The sequence below is a fragment of the Lagopus leucura genome, unplaced genomic scaffold, assembly GCF_019238085.1.
Source record: "Lagopus leucura isolate 7727_CA_CO unplaced genomic scaffold, USGS_WTPT01 Super-Scaffold_100008, whole genome shotgun sequence".
Classification (NCBI taxonomy): domain Eukaryota; kingdom Metazoa; phylum Chordata; class Aves; order Galliformes; family Phasianidae; genus Lagopus; species Lagopus leucura.
In genome coordinates this window covers 12,880,730-12,897,369 of record NW_024962265.1, presented here as the reverse complement: position 1 = coordinate 12,897,369, position 16,640 = coordinate 12,880,730, and the positions used below count along the sequence as shown (strand labels likewise).

At 42.9% G+C, this 16,640-nt stretch overlaps 1 protein-coding gene across 3 annotated transcripts in view; it reads left to right on the top strand.

Moving 5' to 3' along the window:
- Positions 1-16,640, top strand: part of ATXN7L1 (ataxin 7 like 1) — a 109,951-nt gene that overhangs the window by 53,014 nt on the left and 40,297 nt on the right. Inside the window, exon 1 of one of the 3 annotated variants that reach the window (XM_042872466.1) lies at positions 11,905-12,109. The exons of the other annotated variants lie outside the window; for them this stretch is intronic. Coding sequence (XP_042728400.1) covers positions 11,995-12,109 — 115 coding nt within the window. The 5' untranslated portion in view covers positions 11,905-11,994. Of the gene's footprint in view, positions 1-11,904; positions 12,110-16,640 lie in introns of those variants that run through there. 3 annotated transcript variants of the gene reach the window in all.

Here is a 16,640-nt window from a genome sequence, read left to right as displayed (position 1 = left end):
TGGCCCATGTCCCTGCTGCTTCTATCAGTCTTACCTGGCCTGCTGGAATCAGTCAGGTCAAAACCAGTCTGTCTGTAATTGGAAAAGGGTGAGAATGAGAGGTCAGCAAAAACACTGAAGTGGGGAATATACTTAGCAGAGCTTTTTGCTCTGTTTTGTTTTGTTTCTTAAGGAAACTAGGCAGAGAGGTCCCTTGGGATGTTTTTGTATCCAGCCCATGTTGTGTTGACTTCTTCACTTGTATCCAACATCATTTTCACAACATTAAGAAAGAAATTCAGAAATGCTAGCACACACATTTATAGTTTTGAGATCACTACAGTATCTAAGTATCATTCCCCAATTAGGGAGTTCTTGGGAACACCCGAAAGCTTCAGAAAGCTTTCATCTCGCTGTTGGCATGGGCCAAGCACTGATCTGCCTGTGCACGATCTGCAGCCATTCCTCCTCGCCACAGTGTGGGTCGGGATTGTTGCAACCCTCACAGCAAACCGCTGAGGGCAGGCAGGAGCGGACAGAGCTGTTACTCGTGCCCTCTTTTAAGGATGCCTGGTTGCTGTGATCCCGTGAGTGACATTTCATTCTTCCAATGACAAAAAGTCAAAAGGAGAAGTCAGATTTTGGAAGTGCAGGCAGTGAGGTGAAATGCCTTCCTTCCATGCTTTTCTGAGGCCTGTGCCACCAAAACCTGGCAAGGTTGTTATCAGTCTCTTCTGCTCTTTCATCCAGAAACATGGATTCAAGTTACTCAGTAGGATTCTTTTATTTCCAGTTGCTTATCACATGATGCAGTTATGTGAAGAAATGATTAAGTTGTTAGCAGCATTTACACCAGAAGCAGTGTTTAAGCAGACAACTTGTTTTGTTGAACTCACAGTCTGGAAGTGGCAATTTTAGCTAGATAGCATCAATCAGATAAAATGAAGTTCAAATAACAGGTAACTTGAGAATAAAGCATAATGGTTTCATGAGAGCTATAGAAACAAACATATTCCACTCCACACTTAACACATTCAGTTTGCTGAATGCAAGCTACAACCATCAGCTATTCACTGAGTAATGTATGCTTCTTCATTTTCGTTTCAGTTCAGTTCCTGGGATTTGGTTCCACAGTTCCATTTTATAAAGCAAATCTTTCCAGTTTTTAAACTGAATCTTAGTTTAATGTCAATTTAGTAGAATTTCTTTGCATCTTGTTTTTGTTTCTTAAAATTTGACATTTAATGTAGGATTAGATTGATTTTATTTCATTTTTTTTTTAGACATATACATCACAAAAGAAAAAACACATGGCAAGTTTTTATTTAATCTTAAGGGAAAGTTAGAATATCTATTGGAAAGTCATGTTTAATGACAAGTGGATATATGTACACCAGCTACATTATGAATTGCACAATATCAGTTGAAAAGTGAACAAGACAGGTGACACTTTTGCCCGTTGATGACAGAACAAAACTGTCATCTTTGCTGCTTTATCATATCACACCTTTCTTTTGCCAATTTCCTTTCTCAGCTTCAGCAAATACCAAATACCAAATACGTTTCCAACCTTGTGATTCTGTGATTCTGTGATTCAAATATACTTCAGTCTTCCCCAACGTGATTTCGAGGAGTCCACCACTACATACCTTATTTCATTTTGTTTTCCAGCTTATGAGAAAATCTGCTGGAAAATGCACTATAGCCTCCTTTTAGATTAATTAGCATAATCATCTGAAACTTTCTTATGTGTCTGTATTAACACTCAGCTAACTGAAGGTCTGACTTAGGTGTTTGTGTCTGTAAAGGGAATTGCTTCGTAGCAAAGCTTTGCTTAACTCCATATTTAGCATATTTATGGAGTTATGTGAGATGCAAAGGTAGCTTTTTCTTTTTTCTTTTTTATTTTTTTAAGGTAGATTTTAGAACAATAATTTTGCATTCTGCAAAATGCTGTTCAACTTCTGCTCCAAAAAAAAAAACAAAAACAAAACTCTCATTCAGTTAAGTCATACAGTATAAGTTATAGGGTATTTCATCACAAATAATCTTAGTGGGCAGTCCAGACAGCAAAAAGCTGAATGTCTCGTTCAGACGTATCTTCTCTAAAGCTGGATGTACGTAAATCCAGTACAGTGTGTTTAATGCATATGTGCCTGTGCTGCTGGTGGTGTCGGTGATGGTGCTGCTGCCAGCAGCATGTGCAGAAGGAAGCACGGAGTTGTGACAGAGGAAGGGCTTGCAGACTTGCTTCACTCGCAGAGGGAGCTGCTCACTCCTGGCATTTGTACTGCAGTTCATGCTGAGTTTTTAAGACAGGATTTCTCCTCGCATGGGCCTGTTTCTTTTTTGTCTTTTCCTTCTTCTGTTATGCTAGAATTTGTAATGCATTTCACATAATGCACATAATGCATTTACACACTGCATTTCAGTGGATGAGACAGCAGCAGCCCTGCCTTGTGCTGGTTATACCTGTTAAGCTCTGCTGTTCTTGTTTTTATCACATAATTTTCTTTAAAGCTCTGTTTCAGCTGCACTGCACTGATCAGTCACCAGCTGGTCTTTACAGCGTTCCAATTACCTGGTAGTTTGTTTTTTCCTTAAATAATGGCCATCCCTGATCTTACACCCTCCAGGCTGAAAGAGGACCGTGGGTACACCGCAGGCATGCTGTGTACAACTGGCTCCCTTGGGGGCGCCTTCAGTCAGCGAGGTTTGGTTTGGTCTGGGAGAAATGGTTTGGGGATCTGAGTTTGAAAGTGTTCTGCCAAGAGCTTCCACATAGGTTTCCTAAGCACTGACAAAGCTGAGTGGCCGCAGCAGTAAGCCAGCACTGCTCCTACCCTGCCCAAGGCCTGGAGTCTGCTCAGCTTCATGTGGGGTGGTGCTGTAACAACACCCTGAGACTGCAGCATGAGTTACATTTCTGGTTTGTGTCACCAAAAGGTGGAATCCTTCGGGGGATTTTGAAGCATCGTGTATTTCGGTTGCTTAAAAAATAAAGTGCACCCATTTACAAAAACTAAACTCCACTTTTCACAAAGAGCAATATGTTTAAATTAGATCATTTAGAAATATGCATAAGAAGTGTTGCCAGATGAACTTGTAGTAGTTAATAACTTGTTTAATTTGAAGAATTACAGTGATGATTATTGTATGTAGAATCAAGCTATGGCTTAAAATACCTTTCTTTTTTTTCTGTAGATTGCTCTGTTGAATGGAAGAACGTTGAAATATCAAGTATCTACATTATTGCAAAAAATAAGAGAATTTATCATATAGGCTTTCCATGTACCATCACACAGCATGGATGTGGAAATGCAGGCTTACCTGTGCTGAGGTGGGATGTGCCAACACCCACACGTGAGGAAGTCCTTCAGTATTTGCTTTACATGAGCAAAGGCGAGGGCAATTTTCATATAATTGCACTGATGCTTACCCTAGAAGAGGAAGGAGTGAGCTGCTGATCTCTTTTACTGCCTCTCATGCTCAGCAGAGGTAGAAATGTGCCCACTCCATTTCCAGAGCGCATGTTCGCTGATGGGGGCTGGTGGTGGGCTGTGTGAAGCCATGCGGGCCCTGAGCTATCCCACTGCTCAGCCCAACTTCTGTGGTGTTCTCTGCAGAGAGGTGATTCTTTCAGAGCTGTTGCTCAGCATTCTTTTTTATTTTTTTTAAGATTATTTTGTACTTTGTCATTGCAGTCATCCTGTAAATAGGGACCAGACCTCAGGCACTACAGCAAAAGCAGTTTTGAATAGAACGAAAAGATACCTTACAATTAAATCACTATTTCCTTTAATTGAGCATCAAAACTCTTTGACTTCTGCCATTCAAAACAGATATTTCATGCATGTGCTGGGGAAATGTTTGGAGGCATATGCAGAATTGTAATTTTCCTGGGGTTATTTTTCTTGGAACTTAATGTTGTTAACTTCCAGCAATGTCTGCAGCTGGCTGCCTCATAAAAATGTCTTGCATTCCTAGAAACATTGCATTGTACAGATGACCAGAATGACCAAACAATTTTAAAATGCAACCCACATGGTTACATTAAAATATGTTTTGTTTTACTCAGTATGAATCTAAACTAAAAGATTAGCTACAGTAATACCTAGCAGTGATTTAATTTATGTGGATTATCCATCCACAGAAGTTCTCCTAGTACTATAGCACTTCACTTTTGTCACTTTGTGTGCATTCCATCTTATTTCAGAGCTACTACAGGTATCCTGATTTCCGTTGCTTTTGTGATCTGGCCTTCCTTAATGCATAGAATGCTCATGTAGGGTTGCAAGAAGTAAAATAACTGATGTTCTTATGGTACAAATGAATTTTCAAGCCTAACAGTGTTACCCTGTCTTTCATACTTTTTTTTTTTTTTTTTTCAATGCCAGATTCTTAGTTTTAATGTAGCAAAACTTTGTTCTTTGTAGAACTTCAGTTTAAGGTAGTGACAATGTGTTGAACCTTGAATTGAATGAAAGGCATGGCCTTCAGTTAGCAAAGAGAACGAATGGTGCACTGATGTATTTCTAATTCATCTTCTATTTGAAGACGCAAATTAAAAATGTAAGACACTTTGTTGTTTTAAGTTTAGATTTGGGAGAATGTTAGTGGCAGGGCTGGATTTTTTTGCCATGAAGTAGCTGAGTGTCACAAGCAAGGTACTCATAGCATGACAGCACTGAGTCACAAGTCTGGCAAGGCGTGTTGAGTGCAGAAGCGCTGTAGCAAATGGCTGTTAGGTGGCTGTCCTCAGGGATGCTGAGTGTATCACCTGGTGTAGGGAACCTGCTTTGGCGGGGGGGTTGGACTCGACGATCTCTGGAGGTCCCTTCCAACCCCTACAATTCTGTGACTCTGTGTGAGTCGCCATGAAGCAGGTCTGCTGTACAGAGCTCTGCAGCAATCATTTGTTCCAGGGCGCTCTTCTTGAAAATGAGGAAGGCTGTTTCTTACTGATGCATATAGGTAGTAAACAAAGAGCTTGTCTCCTTTTGTGTCCAGTTCTCTACAGGCTCACAATAATGTTTCTGAAAAATACTGTATGAAGAGATGCCTGTCCTTACATTTATCGCACCGTCTTTGCTGGATGAAGCTGTGACGGAAGAGTGCAGGGTGAGCTGCAGCCAGCAGCGTGGTGCAGAGTATCAGAGGTAGAAACCAGACTGTCAGACTTCAGCATCTCTCCAGGATGCTTTGTTGGTGACATTGGCATGGCTGTGACAGGGCCAGGCTGTGGCTTGTTGGGCAGCTGATGGGGATTGAATCACCCTGTGGCGTGCTGTGCAGAGAGACAGCATCTGCCCTGCTCATCTCACCTGTCTGTCCCTGTCACACCACCATCTTCCTTACCCACAGTGCTTCTGCAGCTTATCTCACCTTCAGTGAGACTATTCAACTCACTATCAAAAATAGGAGAAAACTGCACTTGGATTTGGTTGTTCACGTGAGGGTTTTTTGTTTGTTCTGGTTTTTTTGTGTGGGTTTTTTTTTTTTTTTTTTTTTTTTTTTTGTGGCCTCACATCTTTCCTCCTTTTGTTTGTTAGTTTTCAGCTGGTTTAGCAAGAAAAGCTGGTGAACACCAGAGGCAAAGAGAAAGGGAGAGTACATGGTTTAGTGGGAACAACAGCAACAATTATTAAATCAGCTTGGCCTGTCATACTAAACTGCAATTGTAAAAGCATAACTTTTAGAAAGGGCATCTTACCTTGAAGATGGAAGATTTTGCTGTTTGCATTAGCCTAGAAGTGGTATTTTTCTGGGCTATACCAGTTCAGGTTTGAGCATTTCTGTGGAGTTGGTATGTCCAGATTGATGATATATTGAGGTACTAGTGGCAGTGTGGTATTTTCCCCCGAAAGACATGCTCACCTCTAATAGGAATTCAGAACCCCAAAAGGATGTGCTAAGGAGAGAGCTTTAATATATGGAGTCAGCCTGATAATGTAATCAAAAAACACAAAAAATTGACTGGGGATGACATCACAACTAAAATTCTGTATCCTTTGACTGAATAGCATTGAAGTGAAAGTTGTAAATTGTAGAAAATGACAATTAGAAGAAAACAAAAAGTGGTGAGGTTTGCCAGACTACATATGCAGAATGTTGGCTTCTGCAGCACTGCATTCAGAAGGGAAGAGACAGCAGATTGAATAGGAGTCTCTGCAAATACTTCATGAACTTACCTAAGGATGCTTTTACTATATGTTATCTGTGCACTTGTGTTTAGTGAGACTGCACTGAGACTGAAACTGACTCCAGTTCTGAAAGGCTGGAGATCGGAATAAAATAGGTAAGGAACTTCCTATGTTTTAAACATTTTTACTATTCTTTTAATCTTAGAATTTTCTATTTTCTATTCTGTGAGTGGAAAAATACATCTGGAAGGCTGATAGCAGTACATGCAGACTAAAAACAATGGAAAAACCTGATGTGTAGTTTGGGAGTAAATAAATGTAGGAATAGTACCTACATTCTTCCCATGCATGCAGGTGACCTGTAAGACACATTTTCTGATTGTACTTTTGTACATAAAAGAAGCACAAGTGTGCTTCTGTATGTTTAGATAAATACATTCTGGTCTATTTTCCACCAGTTTGACAGTTTGAATCACCTTCTTTGTAACTTAGAGTACGTTGCTGCAATACTGTCTAAATGTGCATGTCCACGCAACATGAAAATAATGGTGTGAATATAAGTTAAATTGCTAGTTGTAATGCAATGCTAAGAGGCTGGCTGAAGCAGAACCTTTATTAGTAGCTCCAATTAAGTCAGTAAGAGATCGCAGTATTACTTGGAATTCTGGAATCTCTAAAAAGAAAAGAAATGCAACTTTGGAGTGCTCATGAACATTATATGGCATTGCACAGGTAAAGCAACAAAGATCACTGAATTACAGAATTACAGGGGTTAGAAGGGACCTCAGGAGATCACTGAGCCCAATCCCCTGCTAAAGCAAGTTCCTTACAGTAGGTTGCACAGGTGGGTGTCCTGATGGTTCTTGAGCACCTACATGGAAGGAGACTCCACAGCTTCTCTGGATAACCTGTTCTGTGCTGTGTCACCTTTACCATGAAGAAGTTCTTCTGCATATTTGAATGGAACTTGCTATGTTCAAGTTTTAGGCCACTGCTTTTTTTCCTATTGTTACACACCACTGAGAAAAGCCCGGCCTCATGCATTTGCTTCCCACCTCCCCTTAGATATCTATAAACATTAACCAGATCCCCCCTCAGTCGTCTTTTCCTCAGACTGAACAGATCCAGGTTACTCAGCCTTTCACTGCTCTTGTTTGCTCTAAATTGTTGGTTAACATTTGAGACTTTTCCTGTTTAACACATTAAGGAAGCAATGTGCATGCAAGGAAACTTAGGAAAACACTACATTGTCCAGCAGCATTGCTGCCATAAGAAATATTATTTCTGTGTATTTTTACTTGTGCATTCACTCCTTATGTATCATTTAACATGAATCTTTTAAAAAATATTCAGAAGCTTTCAGAGTTGTAGCACAGTTGAAAAGGTTGTACAAGAGGAGTGCTGAAGTCTGTTGCTTCTGAAGTTGCACAAAGAACTGAAGATTTGAGTGTAAGAGGAAGAGTGTTCATTCCTCTTTGGGTTAGCTTCATCTGTTACTCTAGATTCATGTGAGTGTTATTCCATACGCAGAGCGGTACTGCTGAGCTCCATGGCACTCATGAGGTGCCCAAGTGTTGAGATCATCGTTTGTAAGCAGCTGAGAGCAAGGTCTGGTTTTTATGTGATTGTACAGTGTTAAGTGTGGCTATGTTTTGGGAAGACAATGCGATCATCTCTTGTTATTTCAGCTTGCTTAGACAATTTAAGTTGGAAGTTTTACAGCAAGAAATCCTTGTTCAGCTCAAAATGGAGCAAAAAATGCTCTTAATTTTGTTGTTACAGTGTTTTATTTTTAATAAAAGAAACTTATCTCTAAAGACCCCCTCTGGACTACGGCCAAGAAGGAAAAACACAGTAAAAAAGAACTTTCTTAGGAAAGCAGAGATAGGAGTCTGTCTTTTCTTTTGCTGCTAAAGTACTCAAAGCTGTTTTTAAAATACCCTTGAATTCCTCCAGAATACCAGGCCTTTCTGGAGGAGCAGCTCTGAAAATTAGGGACTGCTGAGGCATCAGCCTGATCTGTAAGATAACATAAACATAACTGAATGTCTGTCAAGCAGCACTTGCTAGTCAAGGATTTGTACTTTTTCACACAGAATCACAGAATGGCCAGGTTTGGAAGGGACCTCAAGGATCATGAATCTCCACCCCCCCCCGCCACATGCAGGGCCACCAACCTCCACATTCAGTACCAGACAAGGCTGCCCAGAGCCCCATCCAGCCTGGCCTTGAGCACCTTCCAGGGACAGGGCAGTTTCTTGGTACGGTAACAGTTGTTTGATTAGTTTATGAGGATCTGTGATATATCAGAAGTGTTTTATAGGCTGCAGACACAGCTTTGGTAGAGCGCATTTCTGAAAACGGATGAGATGGTTGATTTTGTGGACTTGTCAAGTCGGGATGCTGGGAATTCATAGAAATCTGTTCCCTGCTAAATATGGTTTAGGTGAGATACCTGGTGACAGTGTTTTCCAGGAGTCTGCACAGATGATCAGTTAGAGCTTTAGGGATTCGTCTGAGATGATCTCTGCAGATAAAGTTAGGAGAATTTTGGCTTTCCCAAATGTTCTGACCTACACTGCTCTGAACTCCTCTTCCCTCCACCAGTGCAGAAATATCCATGTCCCTGAAACATTTGAAATTGGACTTCAGAGTGAGATTAATACATCATTACAGAAAACCTTCTTGAAACAGTTAATGCAGCTGCTGCTTAAGTATATGAGCTGGTATTTCAATTCTGTGTTGGGTTTATTTTTTTGCCTGAAGTCAGCTCTGTTGTTTTTGCCAGTGCTGGATTGCTGAAGCTGTAGTCTTGTTTCTAGGTGGAAAAAAAAACCTGCATGTTGACCTACCTAGCACTATGAGGAAATAGAATTAATTCTGTCACTATTTTAGGCCTGCAGAACTTAAGCAAGAAGCACACATACTCCCAACAGATTGGACTCTTATTTCTGCATTTTGAAGTTTTAGTCCCATAACACATTGCAGACTCGGCAGTGTCCATGTACTAGGTGCTAAAAAGGGTTCTTATTTTTAAAATTCAGGTCCTTCTATTGAAAATTGCATGGGAATATTCTTCTGTTGTGCAGCATAAAAAAAAAAAAAAAATTGCTCCAGGTGGTGTTGGTGTGATGCCCTTTCTGAACAGGGACAAACCCAGCTCCATTGGTCCAAACCTAGCAACAGTGAGGTGAGATTTTCTTTTGAAAACAGTCTTAAAAGCAGCCATGTCTACAGCAAGGCACTGCTAAATGGGCAGTCTCCTTCATGTTTTTATGGAGCAGTACTCTTTCCTGAGCCACACGCAGAGTTTCAAAAGTGTAGGCTGCAAAGGAATCACTTTCTGTTGCTCCTTGTTTCTTAGACACAGTTAAAGCTTGTGAGATTGTGAGATGAGCACAGTGTGATCTTCAAAAAACATTTAAAAAAATCCTTTTTATCATCTACAATGAATTGTATTTCTCATTCTTGGCATGTTTTGTTTTCAGCCTTCTTAAAGATTCTGGGTTCTGTAGCTAGAACTTCTGCACTAAGATTCTGGAGAAAAGTTACATTGCAGTGCTTCGTGAATAACTGAGTACACATCTCGTCTGTCATTAGCAGAACCTGTCTCTCCTAGTACAACATTTTATAAAGAAAAATATATACAGGAAGTTCATCTATAAGGAAAATGTCTGGGTCTTCATCTAAGCTGAAGTTGTTCTCTTACATTTAAGTAAGAGTTTTGATATTGTTGCTAGATTCCCCTTTTTAGACTGAAAACGATAGTGTTGGTTATCACTTCCTGGAGCACTGGTTCAGGCAGTCTCTTGATGGATCACTTAAGGCACTTTATTTTAAGATATGGAAAAGAAACAACCTCCTGGATGTATCTTAAACAAAAGCTAACATCAGCCTTGCTTGCCAGACAGTACCTTTTCATTTTCAGGAATTGAAAGCATCATTTTAAATAAATTTGTTTGTATGGTTACTACGCATCTTCCCACTCCCCAAAAAATCAGCATTGGAGAGTTATTTTGTTTTTTACGTGGGAGTTAACTCTTCCTTAACATTACCAACTATTAGAATTTAAACAGTCAGAACCATGCTGTGACTTGCCGTTCAAACTGGGGTGTGAATGTTATCACACGATCTCGTGAGGCAGCAAGCGCCGCTCCATGCAGCAGTGCTGCTGCATCCCCAGGATTGTCACTGAGTCTCTGCCAGCTGCCCTGCACACATCTGCTGGAGCCACACAAGTAGGTATTAGCAGTATCTACGTCTCAGCCGTAAATGATGCAGTAAGCAACATGACCTGGAAAATTAAGCTTTTTAATTTCTCTTGCCTTTATATGTGCACATACGCTTGGATTTTTTTTTTCCAGATGTTACCCAAATGTTTGTTAAATATTTTTACTTAAGTATCTGTTATTTACTTATATACTCGCCTGTTATTTCTGCACCTATTGCTACTTTCTCTCATTTGTTTATCTTATTTGTTTTATTTTGTCTCATTAATCCTTTCTTCTGTGAGGGATGTATGTCCATAGTGAATGTTTCTCATTCAGAAATCCCAGAAGCATATAGTGTTATTGTGCTCAGGTAGGCTCATGCCCCAAATGCAGTTTGTTGTGGGGTTTGGTTGTTTGTTTGTTTTTATTTCAGGTCCCACACTGAAATTAAATGAGGTGGGGAAAAAACCCACCACCACAGGTTGTGCACCTTCAAAGACGCACTGGCTCCATTTGCTCTGTCTGGGCTCCGTTTCAGGCCCGGTGGCTCAGGATCTCTCATATCTAGTTCTGTCTTCTGCTCAACTGGAGCTGTGCCAAGAGCTGCAGTGCCCCATTGAGCAGATCTCTGGGAACACCGCTTCTGTCTGCTTGCGCTGCTAGCATCTGCCTCATCAACCAGGGTCTCCAGCAGAGGGTTCTGTGAGTAAGAGAGGTGTGGGTAAATGAGGGCTGTCCCCTCACCACCCCTGGGGACACTGCAGAGGTGGGAGGATGAGCATCTGGGGTAGATGGGGCTCCTGCGCCATCTCTGAGCTGAACAAGAGGGAACAGAGCTCCGCATGTGTGCAGACACACACGTGCTAAGTCATAAGATGGCTGTAAGTGCCTTACGAGTTGAGCTTGTGTTTGTCAGTGCATTTCATGTTGGCCACGGCTGTGAGAATAGATCTGTGTTAGGCTGAGGTGCCATGCTGCCATGCTGCAATGGAAGTTCCGGGCTGGCTTTCTGGGTGCAGCTTCTGTGCCACAGGTAGTTGGGAGCTAGGCTCGGTGAGCCACGGGGGTCCCGTCCGACGCGGAACATTCTGTAATTCTGTACTATGGACAGCTGTGCAGAAAAACACGGAAACGTTGGCACTTCCTGCGCCAGTTCCGGGCCGTTCTCCGTTCGGGACCTTCCTAGCTGTCAGTAGGAGCGCGGAGGCTGAAGAACGCGGCGCAGGCCGTCGGCAGGGAGCATGCGCCGGGCCGCCTGTTTACGGCGCGCTGCCCCGGGCTGCTGCCGCCGGCGGCCGCTCCGCCAGGGGGCGCTCACGGCGCCGGGCGTGCCCGCAGCGGAGCCGCGCGGGGTGCGGCCGTTCCGCGGCGTGGGGCTGCGAGCCGCGGGTACCTGCGGGCGGCGGCCGCTCCGTCCCCCGGCGCCTCCCGGAGCGGGGCTGCGGCGGCGGGTGGGGCTGCGAGGCGGCGTGCCCAAATCGGGAAGTGCCGCCGCCGGGACTTTGGCCCCGGCCTTATCTGCGCCGTGATTTTTTTTTTTTTCCAACCCTTATCAGCGTAGCGCCGTGCAAATAACGATCGCGCGTGCTGCCTGCGGAATTGGAATCTCGCGTACTCTGCCATGTTCGCTTTTGCTCCGGTGCTTCGGAGTCTGAGCGCTGATGCCGAGTTCCAGCGCAGGCCGTGTCGCTGCCCCTCACATGGGTACAGAGAGACAGAGAAACCTCCGCCGGAGCCGCGTGCAGAGGGGTTACCGGGATTTCGCCCTTTTTCATAGTATGTATTCCTACGGCCTCAGTTTTGCACTGTCACGTTTATTTCACGTGTCTCCGTGTGGCACAACGCAGTGCAGACTGTGCTGGCAATAGGCTGTGGCTCAGAAATAACATCACTCGTACCTTGAATTGAATGATGACGCGACAGCAGTACCAAAGCAGTTTAAACACAGTTGGGAAATTGCTGATTCCTGAGCTAGCAGCTGTCAGCTTCGTAGTGGGTGCCTTTATGTAAATTCCATAGAGCTTTTTAAATAAAGAGCAGGGGAATTACAAAGTGTTTGCTTTTGGAGCTTTGATATGGTTTGAATTGTGTAAGTTAAATTAAAAGAAAGTAAATATTTTTGTTTGTATTCTCTAAATACCTGTGGTTTCTCTCGGTTTGGTGTTCTTGGAAGAACAAGGGTTACCTGCAGGCTGTCAGGGCTGTGTGCATGTCTTAGTGTTAGCATTACCGCTGGGTATCGGTTGCAACCTTATGCTATGTGCTCTAATAGGAGAAGAGACATTCTTAATAGGAGAAAGAAGTTTTCTATCTCCGCTACGTTATTTATGAGTTATTATAATTGCCCAGACAGGTTGTGGATGCCCCGTCCCTGGAGGTATTCGAGGCCAGGTTGGATAGGGCTCTGGGCAGCCTGGTCTGGTAATAAATGGGGAGGTTGGTGGCCTTGCCTGTAGCAGGGGGGGTTGGAGATTCATGATCCTTGAGATCCCTTCCAACCTGGGCCATTCTGTGATTTTGTGATAACTATCAAGACTTAAGTGGCACTTCTGTGGGTTATCCAGTGGAAGACAGGATCCTCCTGGCTCACCTGAGACCAGTGTCAGCCAATGGAGGTGGCATCTGTCCACAGCTGTGGAAGTCCGTGACTTCCAAATGAGCTTTTCCTGTAGAGCCTGAAATGTTCTGAGGTCTCTGGTCAGTATTGCACTGTAGGATGATGAAGCTGTGGAGGGTGTGGAGCACAGGACTCACGGGGAGCAGCTGAGGGAACTGGAGTGGTTCAGTCTGGAGGAGAGGAGGCTCAGGGGAAGCCTTATCGCTTTTTACAGCTGTCTGAAAGGATATTGTTGTGGTGAGTGAGTTGGCCTCTGCTTACAGGTAACAGCTATAAGGGGAATGGTCTTTGGTTGTGGCAGAGGGAGGTCAGGTTGGATATTCGGAAACATTTCTTCTCAGAAAGACTGATGGGTTGTTGGAACCAAGTTACCAGAAAGAGGGGTAAGAATTGCTTGTAAGATTTGTGACTGGCAGATGGGCATGGAATGGTGAAGCAGAGTGAGGTCCCTGAGCGGGGTGAGCCCAGGTGGCAAGGGACAGCCCCCAGGTGACAGGACAGCAGGGCCCAGCAGTAGCATCTGAGGAGCACTCACTGAAGGACTCGAGGTTAAATTACATGGCTTGCCTGTTCTCCATTCCTACGCCTAATGCAGTCCCATATTGATATAATACAAGGTTGAAAACAAAGGTGAACCAGAAGTGTTTTTAAGCAGAGTAGAGCGGGTGCAGAAGTTGCTTCTTTTGATTGCAGTACGACTGTGGCAGCATGCATGAAGCCCAGTGCCAGCCTCCATGCATTTCCCTGGGGCCTTCAGGCCATAACATGTCACTGTCCTTCAACATGTGTGTCCTTGGAGGTTCTCTGAGAGCCTTTCACATGCTGCTAATAGTGTACCTGGCTAGAGCTGTTATCTTGTGGCAGGGGGAGCAGTAACAAAGCACAAAATTTATTTAAGCACAGTTTGTGTGTGTGTGTGCTGGACAGATAAACAGCTGCTTTACCTGGAAGCTACCGACTGGAGTTTGCTGTGGTGGGAGCCCACATGAAGGTGAAATACCTTTGGTGTATTTCCTTAAACCTCACAGCAGTTGAGACTTTTCAGTGCAGTGGTTTAACGTTGTAGGCTTTGCATTTCTGGTCTTTCCTAGTTCATGGCATTTGGCAGCAGGGAGGGGGGGAGCATTGGTCTTCACCTTCTTACAGTAAATAAACCTTCTGCTGATATGAGTCACTGAATATTTAGCAAAGTCTTGCTCCCAGTTGTTTATCAGTGGTTGAGTCCATTCCTTTCTAGTGTTTGTGGTGCTCTCATCATTAGTAAATACTCCCAAAAAAACACGCTACATAAGACCTGCAAATAATATACAGCAGGAATCGTTTTCCATTGTTGTCTGAATGTTATGCCATCCAAAATACATTTATTACTTCCTAATAATGAGAATAAATTTTGTGTCCTAAGAAAACAGTAAAGGACAGTAAGCCTGTAACTTCCACTGCTGTCAGCTTTCAGGTGTTGAACTCTAAGGAGATAAAACAACTAAATCTTCAGACTTCTCTGATGAGTAACAATAGACTGAATTTTGGTTTTGAACTGTTGTTTTTCTTGAATTATTTCTGTTTCAGACTTTAAACAATTTGGCAGATCAAGGCATTTGGTACTAGGGAGAAAGAAGGGAGGGGTAATAATGTTTTAGATGTAGGACTCCAGATTCCCAGAAGTGTTACAGCAATGTTCATGGTAACTCTTGTTATCTTTTGCTTTCTGTACTCTTTTGCTACCATACGAAACTGCTTAAGAAGCTCTGTGCTATACACTGTCATCTTCAAACCTAAGTAAATCTCTTCCTTAGTATTTAGAGACAAGGTTGATTGCTCCGGCATGGATACTTCTGGTTCATGTGTTAGCCATCGCTGGTTAAATCTGCTGTACTTTCTAGCTACCGTTTGGCAGACACAGCAATAATTGCTCTGTGATCAATTTGCCAAATAAAGAGTTTAGTTCCTCCTCTGTAATCAGGCTGGAGTCAGCTGATTATAGCTGAGATTTTTCATGCCAGTGTTCTGCATGTTGTCCTTCCCCTGTCTCTGGTCAAGTTGCTTCCATAGCTGGGGGAAAAAAAAGAGAGATTTTTAAACTCTTCCAGTTTCTGCAGTTTAAATACTTCTTGTTACCCCTAGATAGTAGGGTTTATTTCAGCTATAGCACCATCACTTTGATGAGGAGGGACAACTTCCAAAAGGATGTAGGAGTGTAAGGCCTCTTTGGACTTTTCTGTCTTCTGACAAGTGGGAGAGGATTTGGCCCTGTAGCATGAGCACAGATTGTCTGGTTCAGAGGAAGCAATTGGCAGGTAGGAAGTCACATTGCTGGGTTTTTTCCATTTCATTCCACGACTACCTTTTTATTTCACTGTTAATTACACTTTTGGCATTGTGACCAGGAAAACAGCTTCAATCTGGATTGGTACCATCCGTTGCTTTGTTTTTCCTACAGTTAGGAAAGCACTTGTATTTTAACTTTTCCCTCATTGAGAATATTGGGTTTAAATGACCTGGCTGTAAATCACGATCCCAAGTGATTTCACAGCTTGATCCCTCTGCACAACGGCCATCACAGCTGTGTTAGCATTTGCTGTGCTGGCTGCTGCCTGTTGCTGTGTTGTCACAAGTGTCCTGCGCTCATCTGCACTGCGCTCCCCAGCTTCCCCCAGCCCTGACGCAGTCTGGCAGGAATGCATGCAGCCAACTCTGCCTTGACACTGTGCCTGAGCTAGTAAAAGTTCTTGGTACTGGGAGCACAGGACTGATGCTGCAAGGTAGTGGCTTCACCTGGGTGCAAAGTAGTGGCTTAATCTGGAGTCTCTGCCATTTCTGCCTATGTTCTTGCTTTTGGAAGTGCTATACAGCCAGCCAGAACACCTCAGTTTAAATCAATAAGGACTTCAGTCTTTTGCTGGAGAAAAAGCTTTTGTAACATTTCCAGACACACGCCAACCCAGAAGTGTAGGAATGTCTGCACAAAGCTGCATGTAGGCTAATGAGCCCGACTGGAGCTGGTTTGTTTCTGCATCTCTGGTACAGATAATCTGACCACGGGTAATTGAGTGTTGACTCTATAAATAACTCATCTGTACACATTGCAGTCCTGCCCTTTAAAATGTTTTCTCTTTTTCCTGTTGGCTCCCAAGCTTACTCCCCTTGTAATTGTTTTTTGACTGACCAAAAGCTGCTTTCCCCTCTTGTCAAAGGGTTGTGCTGTTCTTTCTTCCCACCTGACGTGACATTGCATCTGACATGGATGAAGCCAACTCAACCCCTATAGGAAAGTAATCCCAGAACGTTTTACCTGTGCTCCAGTTGACTGAGGTGGTTTAAATTAAAAAAAAAAACAACTGGTACATGTCAAACATACGATACCTTGGAAAGATGTTTATTGTGTGCTTGTTCTGTGAGACCTCCTGTGACATTTAAAATCATAGACACATATCATTCTCTTCCATTCAGGTCAGCAATTGGAAGGTTGGTACATCATTTATCCAAAGCATGGCATTTGTAATACATGAAGTTAGTTACAGTGAGCAATGGTTTAGACACATGTTCAGAAGTACAACACAAAGTGCATTTAACTGGGATTCTCTTAAGCTGGTATGTATCTCTTTATGTCCTCTTAGGGATGAGTTTCTTTAGTTTACACTGCTAGACATCGCAAATGATACAAGTTGAATTTGAAAACATATTTTTTTAGAT